Genomic DNA, 17,998 nt, shown 5'->3' on the forward strand with positions numbered 1-17,998 from the left:
AGGTGTGCTTAGGGCAGGGGGAGGATTTCTTCCTAGTATCATGTAAAGTACATTAGCTTCCTTTTCTCTATTTGGAATTTAAATTTTGAAGAGAAAAACGATGACTAAACTTGTCACTGCAAATTGAAGCACTTATTTTCCTGGGAAAATGAGTCTCAGACCACCAAAGGTGGTAGAAGATTATAGGGAGGCCATAAAAATAGTCACAAAAATCTGAAATGTGTAATGGCAGTCACTAGTCTCTGTATGTGCTGTAGTGAGTGAATGTGATCTTTATCTGACCATAATAGTCATATGTGTTATTTCTTTCACTTTAAGGTATTAAACTGTTTTTCTGACTCTGTAGGTTTTGACTTATGAAATCAAATTATAGTATGAGATCTGACAATACCATTCTTATCTGTTAAATACAATCTTATCAGTGCTAAACAATGCTTCATAATTTCAACTGTATTTTTAATCAAAAATTTCATTGAGAGTTTTCATAAGATTTTATATATATTCTCACATTTGTTCTCATAATTTTGTGAGGTGGCTATTATTTCCTTTGTTCATATGAGAAAATGGATCCAAAGAGAGGCTAAAAATATGTCCCTGGATGAAATGAAACCCTGAATGAATATTCTAAAGTGAACATTATCTTTATAAAGTATTTTCTATTTTTTAACCAAGACATCCATTAAAAAAACACATTTTGAGTTAACTCTTGGTCAATGTCTACTTGTTCAAGATGCTAAACAGTTCTAAAGAGCCTCATCATAATTATTTAGTTAAATCATATTTGGTTATCTCAAGATGGTATTGATATTATAATTATTATAGCATTCCTATTAGACACAATGGTGCTTTGCTTTCTGTCTCCTCAGTAAATATTTCTGCTTTGTAACAAAGTAAGATCCAAAAAGCTTTATGTTAATATCAGATAGGAAATAATTGAATCTATTTTGTTTCAATGCAGTTGTCTCCATTATATGTAACGTAGATGTTTTCCAAATACTTTTTGCCTTATTTTCTGATTTAGTATATCTTATCTATCTACGTATTACTTAATGATCCTCCTGACACCACTGGATATAGCGATATCAAATGTATGTTTTATTTTATCTTTATATTTTATTTTATCTTGCATTTAAATATCCTAGTAGCCTGGAATGAAAAAGAAAACAATCAGTTTATATGTTCATGGGTTATAATATGCAAGGGAATTAGGACTGTGCAAGTGGAGCCCCTCCTGATACAGAGAATGCTCAGATAATTTCCCCCATGGGTCCTCAGTAAGTGGATGCATTGATCATAGCAGACAAGGACTTCAATAGCTTTCTGATACAAAAGATGAAAGGAAGTTTCATATGGTCCTTCTTATAACGTCCCTCAATGAAGACCAGTATGATAGCACTAAAGAATATTTAGGAAAGATAATTTTTAAGCCAACACGCAGACAAATGAAGCATATTTCTAAGATATTGGCTTATTCTAAAAGGAATGTTTAAAATAGCTATAGAAATGAATTTTTCCTTCATGTGTTGCTTTAGGAACATTATTTCTCTACATAAATTTATGATAAATGTTAAAAATTAGAGAAGTCAAAATTATGTTACCTGATCAGGCCATGTAGTACAGAATATATTGTTTATATGGAGATCTGCGTTGCAAAGATAACATAATAAGATGTTAAAATTACCCTTCAGATGAATCCTAGAAAGTAGCAAAAATTAATTATAAATTACATCACCTTTGTAGAACTTCTAAGTGTGATGTACTTAGAATTCCGGTTAAAATATTCCTGAAACTCTCTCCATCCCTTAGGGACTAAAAGGATTGGAAAAGAGGGATTTTGAAGTGATGAGAGTTGTGCTGTGTGCTCCATGTCCTTACCAACACGGCATTGTAAATCTTTTTACTTTTGGCTGCTTTAGTGTATGTGCAGTAATATAGGAATAAGTTTTGCCTTTAAATTTAAATTAAAAATCACTCTGTAGAGTACAATTCTGTAGCTTTTGAGAAATGCATAGTCATGTATCCACCACCATTGTCAAGACTCAGGACATTTTTTTATCTTTCTGAGAAATTTCTCATGCTGTTCTACTGTAATCAACCAGCTTCCCCTCCCTCAAACTGGCAGAAACTGATCTATTCTTACGCCATTTCCAGAATGTTGCGTAAGTGAAATCATAGTTATATAGTCCTTTCTGTCTAGTTTTCTTCATTTAATAAAAGGTATTTGAGAGTCATACATGTTGTATATTTATGAATAATTGTATGAGCAAACAAATTGTATTGGCTATAAATTCCATTTATTGGCAAATGTATGTTCTACAATTTGCTTATTCATTCATTGGTTGAAGTACATTTGGGTTGTTACCAGTTTTTAGCAAATTTAAAGAAAGTTAATATAATAATGTTTTTATTTATCTAGAGGTGAGATTACTAGGGAACATGTTAGATGCATGTTTATTTAATTTGGTGAAAACTACAAACCATTTTCCAAAGTGACTTCCGAATGTAAGGTAGGAGAATTCTGATTGCTCTTCTTCTCAGCAGCACTATTTCCTTTATCTCAGTCATTACAATACATGTACAGTAGAGTTGTGTCCTGGTTTAGCGTGGATTTCCCTAGTGATTAATCATTTTTGTCAGTATCTTTTGATGTACCCATCTGAATATTTTCTTTAATAAAGTAGTTATTATTTTTTCCCTATTTCCTAATTTGGTTGTGTGTTTTTACTGAGTTATGAGAGTTCTTTAAATATTCTGAGTTTAGGTCCTAGGTCTGCTATGTGATTTACAAGTTTTATCCCCTTGTGTAACTTGAATTTTTATTGAGCTAAAGGTGTCTTAAAATCTTTTTTTTTAATTTTTGATGAAATTCAGTTTCTAAACATGTTCTTGTTTGCATTTTTAGTCTTAACCCAACCCAAAGTTGCAAAATGTTTTCTCCATTGTTTTCATTTTCAATACTTGCAGTTTAATGATTCATAGTTAGGTCAATGAAGAATGTTGAGATAATTTAAGAGTAAGATATGAAATGTGGATCAGAGTAGACCTTTTCTTGATTCTCAACTGGAAAACGTTTAAACTTTAACCACTTAATATGAGGTCATATAGTTTTTTCCACAGAAATGTTTGTCAAACTGACAAAGTTCACACACTATGTAGTTTTCTGAAAAAAATTTTTAAAAATATTGAAAAGGTGTTAGTTTTTTTGATGATTTTTCTATATGAGTATCTTTAAAGATACTCATATATATTTTTGTTGTTCATTTACTGAATTACATTGTTTACATCTTTCAGTTGTACATTCAAATTTTAAGGCCTAAAATAATGCAAATTTTTAATGAAATATTATCCTACTTATATATTGTTAGATTGGTTTACTAAAATGAATTAAAAGATTTTTGTGTCTATGGTCATGGACAATATTTTCATTTTCTTTGGATGTCTTTTGTTTTGATATTAGAATAATGGTAGCTGAATAAAATGAATTGCAGAGTTCCATTGCTTCTTATTTTTAGAAAGAATTTATGAAGATTAGAATTATTTCTTCATTAGTGGGGCTGGCGTTGTGGCACACCAGGTTAAGCCATCACTTGCAATGTTAACATATCATATAAGTGCCATTTCAAGTCCTGGTTGTTCCACTTCTGATCTAGCACCCTGCTGATACACCTTTGGAAAGCAGCAGAAGATAGCCCAAGTACTTGGGGCTCTGCCACCCTCGTGGAAGACCCAGATGGGAACTTCTGGTTCCAGGCTTCAGTCTGGCCCAGCCCCAACCATTGCAGCCACTGGAGAGTATACCAACAGAGAGAAGATCTCTCTCTCTCTCTCTGTCTCTCTCTCTCTCTTTCTGTGTCTCTCTGTCTTTCTGTAATTCTGCTTTAGAAGAAAGTAAAATCTTTACAAAAAAAAAAAAAAGAATTGTTTTAACAATTAGAGATCTATGATCCTGAAGTTTTCTGTGTGGTTGATTTTTAGATTACAAATTCAGTTTCTTCTAATTGTGTATTCAGACTTTCTTTTTCTATATAAGCTTGGAAGTTTGTATCTTTCAGATTGGATACATACTGTTGTGCTAATTTGGTGGTGAGTTTTTCTTAATATTTGCTTAGCAGCCATTCAGTTGATCCTGGAATTACAGCAGTATCTTCTTCTCTTGGTGTTTTGTGCAATCTCTTTTTACTCTTAGCTGTCTGGTTAAGTTTTACCCTTTCAGTGATCATATAAAAGACCAGCTTTTGATTTCATTGATTTTCTCTATTGATGTGCCATCCTCAATTTTACTGATTACTATATTTTATTATTTGCCTAATTCTGTTTTCTTTAGCTTTTATTCTTACTTTTCTAGCTTCTTAAAGTTGAAGCTTATAATAGTGATATAAAGCATTTATACTTTTTTGGTGTTATTGCATTATCTTCTGGTTTGCATAGTTATGAACAAGAAGTTTTAGAATATTTATTATTTCTATTTCCCAGTGTGAAATATGTGTTTTATCACTGCCTGAATTTTACTTTTCTAAGAGTTATGTCTGTCTGTATGTATATATTTGGGAAAAAAAAATAATGAGAGAGAGGGTGAGGAAGAGAAAGAGAACCATTCATCTACTGGATTTCCAAATAGCCACAACAATCAGTTCTGGGTCAGACCCAAGCCAGGAACCAGGAACTCCATTGTGATCTCCCACATGAGTGGCAGGGGCACAACTTCTTGGGTCATTCTCTACTGCCTTCCCAGGTATATTAGCAGATGGGACGTTAAGTAGCTGGGACTTGAATGTGTACCCTGATATGGGATGGCAACATCTGAAGTGGAAGATTAACCTGCCACACCAAAGTACCAGCCCCTCCGAATACATTTTAAACTCCCTGTATCTTTTTGGTTTTAGCAACTCAATTATGATATGTTTTTGCATGATTTTCGGTTCTTCATCTTTCTTTGAGATTATTAACTTCTTGAATTTCCCATATTGTTATAGGTTGCAAATTCAATAAACTTTTTTTTATTCAAATTCATTTCTGTCACCTATATGAGACCCATATATTTATATATGAGAAACCATTTTATATTGTCTCATGAATCACTTAGGCCATTTGTTTATTTGTTCATTTGCTTGTTTGGTATTTCTCCTCTCTCTACTTCAATTAGTAAATGCTATATACTCTTGCTATTCCTTAAGTTTAACACTATTTGAAGTGTCTAATCTGCTGTTGGTTTGTTGGTTCCTTCCAATTATTATCTCATTTTTTAAATTTTGTGTTCCTATGTAAAGAAATTCCATTTGTTTTCTTTTCCTACCTTCCATTCTGAACCTCTTTATATTTATGTTTTCCTTAAGTACTAGAATATGATTGTAACCTAATAATGGCATACAGATTTTCCTTATCCTTGTTTCATGGTTCTACTATACCACTTCTAGGTGTCCACCTATTAACTGATCTTTTTCTAGTTATTGTTCATAGATTTCTGCATCTTTGGATATGCAGTAATTTTAGATCTAAAAAATATTTAGCAATTTTAATTGGAATCTAGGTATTAAGTTGTTACATTGTTTAATGTCTAAAGTTTGTCTTAGTCCTTTTAAGAACATAAGACTATTTCCTTTAGGAATTTGTGTCACTTGGGCATCATTTTATTTTTATCAAATATTACTTTTCATCTTTAAAGAACAGATCAACAGTAGCTTTTATTCCAACTTTTCTTAAGCGTAGGCATTGAAGCAAAGAAGATTAATCTACCTTCTCTAATAAAATGTAAATTTTTCTGAACTTTCCATTATGTTTATTTCTTTAATTATATCAATAACAAGTGTGGAGCCCATATTAGACATGGAATAAGGTATAGCCTTGTATACCACAGAACCTATAACATGAAAGTTTAGTACTTTAAAAGCTCCCAATACTTAATAAGTAATTATAAGAATATAAATGCTACATAAAATCCACAAATGTGTGCTGTTTCATTTTGCTTCAATGCCTTGTTTTTTGGAAGTATGTAATGTGGTCTAGACTAGGCAGTGAATAAATGGGAAAGGTTTCTTTGAAGAGATACGCTGTAAACAAAGATCCAAAGGACGAGAGGAAGTTAGCTTGGTGAATGCAAGGGTACAGGCTCCGGGCAACAGAGAAGTCAACTATGTAAGAAGAAAGCAGCCTATCAGAACTTTGTCTCAGACTGGCGCCGTGGCTCACTAGGCTAATCCTCCACCTGCGGCACCGGCACTCTAGTCCCAGTTGGGGTGCCGAGTTCTGTCCCGGTTGCTCCTCTTCCAGTCCAACTCTCTGCTGTGGCCCGGGAGTGCAGTGGAGGATGGCCCAAGTGCCTGGGTCCTGTACCCACATAGGAGACCGGGAGGAAGCAGCTGGCTCCTGGCTTCAGATCGGCGCAATGCGCCAGCCACAGCGCGCTGAACGTAGTGGCCATTTGGGGGGATGAACCAACGGAAAGAAGACCTTTCTTTCTCTCTCTCTCACTGTCTAACTCTGCGTGTCAAAAAAAATTTTCAAAAAAAGAACTTTATCTCAACCTATGGGTCTATCAGCAACCAGAAGCTGAAAGTGATATATGAATGCTATTTTTGAATCAGTGACTACTCAGACACAAAGTTTGTCAAGATGGACATATTATTACTACTATAATATGTTTATGCATAGAGGAAATTCAACAGACATGAAGAAAAGGCCAACAACCACATGAAGAAATGCTCAGGATCACTAGCTATCAGGGAAATGCAAATAAAACAATGATGTTTCGCCTCACCCCAGCTAGAATGGCTCTCACAGAAAAAATCAACAAACAATAAATGCTGGCAAGGATGTGGGGGAAAAGGTACCATAATCCACTGCTGGTGGGAATGTAAACCAGTACAGCCACTGTGGAAGACAGTATGAAGATACCTCAGAAATCTGAAAGTAGATCTACCATATGACCCAGCAACCCCATCCTGGGAATTTACTCAAACCAAAAGAAATCAATAGATGAAAGTATTATCTGTACCCCCATGTTCACTGCAGTTCATTTCACAATAGCTAAGATATGGAATAAATGCAGATGTCCATCAACTGATGAGTGAATAAAGAAGGTATGGGACATATATATATATATATAAAATATATAATAGCTAATATATATGGAATACTACTCAGCTGTAAAAAAGAATGAAATCCTGTCCTTTCCAATATAATGGATGTAGCCGGAAACCATTATACTTAGTGAAGTAAACCAGTCCCAAAAAGACAAGTATCATGTTTTCCCTGATCTTCTGTAACTAATCTATGTATAAAAAATGTAATGTTCATGAGCAAAATTGACATTGTGAGATTCATTGATTGTTACAGCTCTTGTCTGCACTATTGAGGAACAGTGTTATTTTCCGCTTTTTATTGTTGGATTCTTTACTTAGTGTAAGGATAATCTTATCAGTATAAAGTGAACTGATAGTAGGTCATTGTAAACATTAAAAGAAATAAGAAAAAAAGGAGAAGGGAGGGTGGCTGCATGGGTAGGAGGGAGGGTAGAGTGGCAGGTATCACTATGCTCCTAAATCTGTACATATGAACTATATGAAATTTGTTCATCTTAAAAGCTAAATTAATTAAAAATATAAATATATATGTGTGTGTGTGTATATATATATATATAAAAAGTTCATCAGGATTTTTAAAGTATCCTTGGAAATGGAGCCAGAGGTAAACAGATTCCAACATGAAATCAACCTTTGGGTTCATCTACAGATGTAAATGGCAGATTTGTTTACTGAAATCACAGAATTGAACTGAGAACTGAATTGTTCATTGCTATTAATAACTCTTGAGTGGTTTTCTTTTTCTCATTTCTGGTTCCTATTAAATATCATGTTAAGACAGAAGCACCAATTCTTAAATATAGTAACTTGTCAGCATGGAAACAATATTTTTCTAAACCAGCCTCTGTGGCATGCCTATACCTGTGCATTGTCATAATAGCTAATATATATTTTAAGTTCCCATGATGTGTTACCTAGTGTTCTAAGCATTTTCTTGTGTTAACTCACTCCTCACAACAACCATGTGAGAAAGAGTCTGTTATTATCCTAACACATTATAGATGAGTCAAGAAGCTAATAAATGGCAGAGCTAAAGTTTGAGCTCAGATAATCCGGTTTTATGCATACAAAAGACACTTCTGTCTGTTATATATAATATACCATAGATATCAAACTGATGGGAAGTACTTAAAATCACACACAAATGAGCCATTCCAAATCTATTTCATAAATTCAACTGTAGAGAACTATTTAGTCATAAATTGTTGTGATATCCTAACAATATATATCTTCCTGCAGGGCATCTTGTACAATGAAGTATCTTATTCTGGGCAAGGTTTATGGGAAATGATTGCAGTGCCTCTGCAAAGCAGCCTGAAGTCATTGGCGTACCCCATGGGTATGGGCCTTCTGAGATCAGTAACCAAGACACAGTGGCCCTCGAACAGGTTTCAGAATTACTTAGAATATAAAACTGACAAGACACAGCGACTCATAGACAACCGAGGTAGAAAGTATTGTCAATATTAATGCTAAAACTTCTGACTTAAGCAATTGGGTGATGCTCTAGGCACTCACTGAGCTGCGGAACACAAAAAGAATAGCAATTAAGGTAGGAAAACAGAGCTTGTTTTAGCTGTGGTGACTTTGAGATGACTGTGACACATTCAAATGGGGATGTCCAGTAGAACATAGTCAAGATTTTTCTATCATCTACCCATCTATCCATCTATCATCTATCTATCTATCTATTGATCCATCAGGGACTTGACGATACACCATCAGTAATGATATGCACATGAATGAACAAGATCCCCTGAAAGACTCTGAATGAAGGAAGGGGGAAAGGGCCACATGGAGAAACAGTGTTTGACAGATGTGAATATGTGAAGAATATAGGTAAAGTGAAAGGAAAGGATCAGAGGGTGAGATGAAAAGTAGTGAACAATAGCCTAAAAGTTAATGGAAGATACTTTGTCATTTTTTTTCTGAAATATATGGACATTCTAAAGAATTACTGTTACTTCACAAATAATTTTTAGGTAGCATAAGGTAAGTTCGCATACCTTACCTAACCATAAAGTGAAACCAAGATACCATTTAATGCCTAATATAGAACTTTTCTCTGGCCAGGTTCTTATCAGAAATAGGAACAGAAAGATATTATAAATCATAGCTACATTCCTCTCTGAAGGTGGTGGTAATAGTTGTGTAAATAAAAGCTTGTGAAATTTCTTGAGTCCTCCATATCTTGAGAAAGGACTACACTTGTGATGTAGTATGCACAATGGAAATTACTGTTGAAATTATAGGCAGTACCTATATCTTTCCCTCAAAATTGCATTTAATGTTTCTGTTAGGCTCTATCAACTTAAAAAGGCACTATGGTAACTATAGAGTATGGCCTCACCCTACTCCCACCTATCACTTCAAGGTGTCAGCAAGGATGACAACTCTTTTTAAAGTTCTTTCCTTCTTCACAACTTCACAAGGTGTAAGCATTTACTTTAGCTTAGATTCTTTGTGTTCATATCTTACAGGGCTTTATTAATTCACTTATCAATATATTTATATATTGTTCAATAAATATTTATAAAATATATGTTTTGGTCATTATGTTAGACCTCAGGACAAAAAGATGAGCAAAATAGAAATTTTTGTTCTACTGGTGGAGATTGGTAAAGCCAAAGACCATTGGAGGACTGCCATATTACAATGTGTTTATGTTTCATCTAACTTTATAATTTGTGCACAGTTTACCCTGGGGGAAGATATCTCACAATGTCTATATTTATAGTGGCTACCTAGGATTCTATCTACTCCTTATAAAAACTGCAAAATTTTGACTATGGTGATGGTCCTTGTGTGTTTAGTTCTCTATATCACTTCAGCCTTGGTCTCTTTGCTTTATTTTCAGAACTAGGCAGAGTTACACTGCATATGTGAATTGAAATACTCTATGCTTTATTTTAATATATTATGGCCAAATCCTTTTATCTCAGAGGGGAGTGATTGCAAAGAGGTCTAATCTAAGTGTTAAAAGAAAGGATTGGTCTTGCATCCAGATGATAAAGGGTTTATATATAGAAAACAGATGGAATTAAAACCAAAGAGTAGCCAAGCAAATTACAAACAACTAGTACACTCCAGAGTATATACCCTGGGTGAGGAAACTAAACTCAAATCTAGAATTCAAATTTGGTAAGATCAGACTGAGAACAGAGGAAGGATAAGCTGAAGGCGGAAACAGAGTTATGTGCATAAAAATAATAGAATGCCTATAGCTGGCTTAACGTACCACAGATTTAGCGAAGAGAAATAAGATGCTGACATGCTCTTATGCTTTGTTTCTTCTAAGTGTCTTTACACTAATATCATTGATAATGTTGGCAATATCATCCATTCACTGCTTCTACAGTTAGTGAGTTATGCAGCTCATAACCATTTACAGGTAATTCTAATAGCTGTAAATACAGACCTAATCCTATGGTTGGTATGGAAAAAGATCTCTAAATATGTTTATGAAGATTGTGCAATCAATTACAGGTACACACATTCAACAGTCTTGACCAGTGCTCCCTGGAATTCCTCATGTCAGTCAGCATAGGATCCTGATATTGGTGATATTATGTCAAAAAGCTTCTTGCAATGGCTCCCTATCTTTCAGTCTGCTATTTAGCCCTTTAGGATAGAGAATGTCTGCTTCTTCCTGAATTGAGCATCTATTGTTTCTCACTTTTCATTAAATGTTTTTGGTTCCTGGAGATACACAAATCTAATGTGTTTATTCCTATCTTTAATATCTTTAAATCTATAATACATATTTTTGCCATATATAAACTATAAAAATAATCATAATACATGGGACAAGCATTGTGGTGCAGCAAGTTAAGTAGCAGCCTTCAATGCTGGCATCCCATATGGGTAACAGTTAGATCCCTGGCTACTCTACTTCCAATCCAGCTCCCTGCTAATGTGCCTGGGAAAGCAGTGGAAGATGGCCCAAGTGTTTGTGTCTCTGCCACACATATGGCAGACCCAGACAGAGTTCCAACCTCTGGAGTAAACCAGAAGATGCAAGATCTTTCTGCCTCTATTTCTGTAACTTTTTCAAGTAAATAAATAAGATTTAAGAAATAATAAATATATATTCCTGTGTGTTGAAATGAACCATATTAATCACATATTTAAAGGTTAAATAATAGTTCATTATTCAAATAGGTCACGTTGTATTCCTGTTAACAAAGGCACGTAATTTGAGGTAATGCTTCTTAAAATTGGATTAAAATACAGAACTAAGAATATTTAAGAAACATTTTAGTATTAAAAATAAGTTAAACATAATAGATTAATTTTTACAGAAGTTAACAGTAGTATACCTTTTCACTATTGATTGGATTTGTTTTGTACCACCCAACAGGGTCACTCACTCTGGTACAATATGAAGGGTCTTCAGAAAGTTCATGAAAACATGTGCATTATGAGAAAATACATGCATGGATTTCAAAAAATTCAGTACCAAAATAATTGTAAAGTTTAGTTCTATTTTCCATGATATCCTCATATATGAATGTTCTCCAGACTTCAAGTTATTCTTCTGTTGTTCTTCACAATTCAAGTATACTTTAAAAATTATTGGATATGAATAGGTATTTTTCCCTTAATTCAGTGTTTCTTAAGGATACATTTATGCCTAGAACATCCTCATTGTAAAGATGAAAATAAGAGAAAAAAGGGAGAATAATACAGACATAAATTCTGTATTGTGGAGCCGGCGCCGTGGCTCAATAGGCTAATCCTCCACCTTGCGGCGCCGGCACACCGGGTTCTAGTCCCGGTTGGGGCGCCGGATTCTGTCCCGGTTGCCCCTCTTCCAGGCCAGCTCTCTGCTATGGCCAGGGAGTGCAGTGGAGGATGGCCCAGGTGCTTGGGCCCTGCACCCCATGGGAGACCAGGAAAAGCACCTGGCTCCTGGCTCCTGCCAGGATCAGCGCGGTGCGCCGGCTGCAGCGGCGGCCATTGGAGGGTGAACCAACGGCAAAGGAAGACCTTTCTCTCTGTCTCTCTCTCTCACTGTCCACTCTGCCTGTCAAAAAAAAAAAAAAAAAAAAAAAAAAAAATTCTGTATTGTGTACTGAAATTAGATTAGAGAACTAAGAAGAGCAAAAATGATTATAAAGTCATATTTAAGAATATGGACTTCGAGAATAACTGCTACTTTCACAATCTTGCATTTGGACACCTGAAATCATGTATCAATTAACTTCCATCTCAGAAGTTTTACTTCCCTCTATCTGTAACTTGGAATCAGCCATGTAAATGGGAGAAATGAGGTAATTACACATTTTGTAGACACTTAACTTTCTACTGTCTAAGCCACAGTTACCTTGAGGGCAGACTGTGCAACAGCCCACACTCATATGGAGCCAGAAAAGGGAGCGCACAAAGAAAAAACCTTAGTTAACATGGATTTTAGACTTGGAGGGCTGCAAATAAATTCCATTTTTTTAAATCATTAAAATCCACTGTTCTGACTTGTTTTCTAAATTCTGATTCCCTACAGTAGTTTTGGTAAGATGGTAATTTGAAGACAAAAGTAACATTGACTTTTTAAAACATACCTTTAATGAAAGCATTGCTTCATTTCCTAGTTTCATTTGGTATGCATTGAAATGTGATTTTTTCACATTTCACATTTCACATGGCAGCAGAGTCTCCCATCTTGAAATTCGCATATTTATTCTCCTTTGCCATCCTTCTGATAATCAGGATCCTTTGTGCCCAATGATTCTCTGCTTCCACATAAATAAACATTTCATTATTAAAGTAAAGAATCTTTTTTAAAGTTTCATTCACTGGGGGATAGTCTTTCATGTGTGATTATTTATTTGTGTTTTTAATCTATGGCTATTTTTAGTGAAGCAGAGAATGAGTCTCCTAGAATATAAAAAAAATTAAACTGTAGTTTGTTTTTATGACATCTTAACACTTAGTTTTACAATCATCAACCATTTTTATGAGATTTGTTGAGTGATTTATATTTTGTGTATACAACGTACCTTTCTTAGCCACATTAATAATTTTGGAAGGAAAATATGACAATGGTTTAATATATCTCTATACTGTTATCAAACCATCTGGCTTGAAACATTGAATATGGGTAGGAGATTTCTCCAAATGAAAAGTAACATTTAGTTAGGTTAAGTGTCAAGTTGCTGGCTCACACTGTATAAAAGTCAATATGTACCAACCCATATTAGTGAATTTCATCCACACTGCTAGGAGGTTGTTGAACTCAATTACAGAAATGTGCAGAGCTCTATTTGATGTGTGAGGAGGTTAGGAGACCACAATCAATTAAAAAGAACACATGTATATCCTGTTCTGGGGAAACAGTTGTTATGGTATCCCTTGTTCTGCTTCTGCTTTTTTCTCTGAGTTTCCCTCTGAACATGAGAGAACAAAGAGTTTAATAATTCCCCAGTTTCATTTGGAATTGTTTTGTCAGCAGCATATAGTAGGAAGTCAGGAGATTGTTGTTTTACTTGAATGATGCCTCAGGCAGCTAGAATTAAACATGCTGTATTTTTTTTTTTTTTTTGCAGCCAAACCATTTGAAAATGGACAATATTTGGACATTTATGGAATCACCCGGGACCAGGCTGGGGAATATGAATGCAGTGCTGAAAACGATGTGTCATTCCCAGATGTGAGAAAAGTAAAAGTTGTCGTCAACTGTAAGTCTCATTAGCTTATATCAAGATAACTTCTGAGTAAAGTTAACACTATCAGATTGGTGCTGCTCTTTCTTAAGAGGTAGCATTTTGGTAAAGGTCACTTACTAACATTGAAAATGTGTTAAGTGTTGGATGATGATCTGATGCAGCTGTGGGGAACGTCCAGCCCACAGCCCACATTAGGCACACAAAATCACTTGGTCTGACCTTAGGAAGGCAACAGTAGTCAGGACTCAAAATTCAATAAAGCTATAGCAGGCCAATTTTTAAGATGATCATTTTATCTTCCTTGTGAATGGTGTTATAAATTTCTAAATGGCCCTTGGCAGAAAAAGTACCCTGCCCCCCCCCCCCCATCAGTTGTCTCAAGTAATCTCACAATTCAGTTTGATACACAGATTAAAGTGTTTCACATACAATCTTAGTCCCTCGCATTATAAACTGTGCTATTCTTATGTATAAAACTCGGTAAACATGTTTACTTTTCCTTATGGATTTTTCATTGAGTGCACTAGGATTTAATTTAAATGTTGCATTAGCTTTTCATTACTACAAAGAAGGAACTAAGATAAGCTACTTAAAAAGGAAAAAAGCTTATGTTGGCTCATGGCTTTGGAGGTTTGCTGTAAAAGATCAGGCAACCCTGTTGTTTGGCATCTGGTGATGATTTTCTTGCTGGCAGAGTCCTGAGGTATCATAGAGTAGCATATAGTTAGAGGGAAAGTGGCCAAAGAAAGGATCACAGGCGAGCCAGGAAAAGAGATTACGGCTATATGCCGCACTCAGATTTTATAACCAACCCTCTCATAAGAACTACCTTCCAAGGTCATGCCTCCAAAGACCTAAGGACCCCCCCTGAAGCTCACCTGCATCACCAAAATTGGACTAAGTTCCCACCCTCTTAGTACCAAGACCATGTGACTTTGTTGTTAAACATCTGTAGGAGTTCAGGAGCTGAATTCTATTCAAACCATAGCAAATGAAAACCCTCAATCAAACCTAATGGAAATGAACTATGCTTACCTCTACTCAAGGAAAAGAGCTGTACTGTGATACTTCTATTAACCTGGTGACTTAATTCTATTTAGTTTGAAAAATGTTGAGAAAATTAAGAAAGAAATTTCCCATGGACATAATTGCTAGGAATTTACAACATATGTTGTACATCATTATGCTCCCTTTCTCTAAATACCCCCAAAATACTAAGATAATTTTTCAAAATGCTGTGGCCAGGGAGTGCAGTGGAGGATGGCCCAAGTGCTTGGGCCCTGCACCCCATGGGAGACCAGAAGTACCTGGCTCCTGCCTTCGGATCAGCACGCTGGCCGCGGCGGCCATTGGAGGGTGAACCAACGGCAAAGGAAGACCTTTCTCTCTGTCTCTCTCTCTCACTGTCCACTCTGCCTGTCAAAAAAATAAATATTTTTTGGATATCCTATGACCTCAATTACAATGATTGCAGTGGTCTTTACTTTTTAAAAATAGCCCCCCTTAGTCTTTCTTTCAAACATGTTCACATTGTTCCTTGAATAAAATGCCTTTGCAAAAATAATACTTTACCCAAAGTACTTCCAAGATGCAGCCTAAATTTTTTTCATTCCATTTATTTATTTTTTATATGACCCTTGCTACTTTGTCCTTAGTATTATACTATGGATCAGAAGAAGTTGTTTCATATATATACCCAGAAACTCTAAAGCTAATCAGTGGTTGTTTCATATTATTGTGAGTCTTGTAGTTTCATGGGTGAAAAAAAAATAACTTAAAAAACTCCTGACAGTTGAGCTGTCTGCCAGAGCAAATCACTGTAATCAACCAACATTTGTCAGTGACTAATCTCTATAGTTGGAGTTGAACTATCTCGATTAGACTGAGCAAATGTGAATGATACCAGATCAGAAGGCAGTTTGTGAAGCAAGATTTCTCATAGTGTCTTGCAGGCAAATTATATCAAAGTCCACTAAGAAGCTCACTAAAATGGAATATTTCTGCCCTGCTCTATCAGAATTCTTGGGAGTGCATAGCATGGAAATTCGCATTTTACCAAGATCCTATTGATTCTCAGGACTCCTATTAACGAGGGCTGCTCCTCTTTCTTTTGGAATGCTGAAATAATAGATAACATCAGTAAAAATCCTTCAGCGTTTTATCACTAATCATGCTTATCTGAATATATGTATGTCGATTTTCTTGCTGGAGGGTTATGCGGTTTGGAAGGGGAGGATTGGAAAAGAAGAAACAGAACGATTCAGGAAGTAATATTTCTAGTAGCGATCACTAAGGACTGAAAAGCAGAGTCAAAACTGTCCAATAAGCCAGGCACATAGGCTCAACAGGTCTTTAAAAGGATGTCCCTGACTGGAAGAAAATGTGAAAAAAATGGGAAACTGAGGAAACCAGCTATTATATATGCATTTATAAATGTATTTGCATGGACCCGTGCTCCCTGTCTAAACTGTGTGCTCAAATTCTGATCTAGCTCCATGTGAGTGTGCCTGGGAAGGCAACAGGAGATGGTACAAGTGGTTGGGCCCCTGGCATCTCTGTGGGAGACTTGGATGATATTCCTGGCTCCTGGCTTTCTCCATGGCCCAGCCCTGTCAGTCATGACCATCTTGGGAGTGAACTAGCGGATGAAAGATCTCTGTCTCTCCCTCTCTGTGTAACTCTGCCTTTCAAATAAACAAAAATATATATTTTTAAAAAGTCATAGTACAGATTATCTTTTTTAAAAAAACTGGCTTTACATAGGTAATATACAATCATAAATGGACATATTGCTGTAGACATAATAACTTCTCCTGTTAAAGTAAATGAGCTCACGAGGATTTTTAAATTATTTTAAATGAGCAGTTTCATTTTTGTCCTTCCCTGAACCATAGTTTTGATAGCTCCTAAAGGTTCTTAAAGGTTCCATAAAAATTCATATTTAATACTTATTGTATTTAGCAGCAATTGTGTTTAAGAATGATATCACACATATACAAGTGATTTGTATACCTGTGAGTATTGGAGTGTATATTGTCCTAGTTGTGATGATACTTGCAAAGTGTTAATTTTGTGAAATTCTGCCTTTAAACATAAAAAATTGAGCACTTCCTACAGATTGTACTGACTTGATTTCCCAAAGGAAATTAGTCAAAGCCTACTGAACAAACATTTTTTCACAAAAGCATAAAATTGAGCTCAGTGGTCAACATTACCAGCATGGCCCTGCACATCCCCTGCCAACCTGGAGATTCCCCAAAGACAGGATCCTGCCAGGTTCAAGGCAGCTCTTCCTTTCATTGTTGCTAATCATTAGTGATTGTGAATATGAAATTTCCCTTGCTTTGTGAATTATAGTTTCAAGAGAAACTTTGCCACTTTCCCCAAATGTGGCCCAAGATAAGATATAATACATTTTCATAAACTCTGGTAGATTTAGTAATGTGGTGAAGCAATTTGAGGATAAAGAAAAAGAAAAATTTTAGTTCCCTATAAGAAATGTTCAATGTTTCCTTATCTAATATATCTCCCATATTCATCATTTATTGAAAACACACACGTATAATTGATACAATGAGAATTCAAAAAAACATGTAAAAATGGAATGAAAAGTAAAGATAGTTTGGTATGAAAAATTTTTAAATGTATGCATAGTTCTTTCATAGTACACATTTTCTATGAACAATTTCAAGGCCCTAGTATCACATGAATATTTGTCACACATTTTGTACTTCCACAAGCTGAATGTAAGTTTCTGTTCATTTTATTTTTTTAAGACTTACTTATTTGAAAGTCAGAGCTACAAGGAGAGAGGGAGAGACAGAGAGAAAGCGAAGAGACCATCGCTGATTCACTCCCCAAATGGCTGCAACTACAATACCTAGGCTAGTTCAAAGCCAGGAGCCAGGAGTTTTAGCAGGTCTCCCACATGAGTGCTGCACATGAGTCTCCCAACTGACTTATATAGATTAGGATGGTTAGTTGATTGAATATATGAGCTTTGAGTTATTGATAGAAAGTGTTGCTATAAAGAAATTTGTAGGCTATTTCAGTTTTGATACAAATTGTTATTTTTGTATAGAGATTGCAAGTGATAATTCTTCTTGTATTTGTCTTTCTTTTACTCTTGTTTTTGTGTGTATTTATTGTCATATAAAAATCAAATTAAAATAATAAAGAAGAATAATGCAAATTATCATAACGTGACCTTGAGAGATTAACACACAAATGAGACACAGAAAGAGAAAGAGAGAT

At 35.2% G+C, this 17,998-nt stretch overlaps 1 protein-coding gene across 2 annotated transcripts in view; it reads left to right on the forward strand.

Moving 5' to 3' along the window:
- The window catches only part of NEGR1 (neuronal growth regulator 1), a 941,547-nt gene that overhangs the window by 627,071 nt on the left and 296,478 nt on the right, over window positions 1-17,998 (forward strand). For both annotated transcript variants that reach the window (XM_070078258.1, XM_002715922.5), the window contains exon 4: window positions 13,625-13,756. In XM_070078258.1, the coding sequence (XP_069934359.1) occupies window positions 13,625-13,756 (132 nt within the window). The remainder of the gene's footprint in view (window positions 1-13,624; window positions 13,757-17,998) is intronic.

The sequence above is a fragment of the Oryctolagus cuniculus genome, chromosome 7 (assembly GCF_964237555.1).
Source record: "Oryctolagus cuniculus chromosome 7, mOryCun1.1, whole genome shotgun sequence".
Taxonomy (NCBI): domain Eukaryota; kingdom Metazoa; phylum Chordata; class Mammalia; order Lagomorpha; family Leporidae; genus Oryctolagus; species Oryctolagus cuniculus.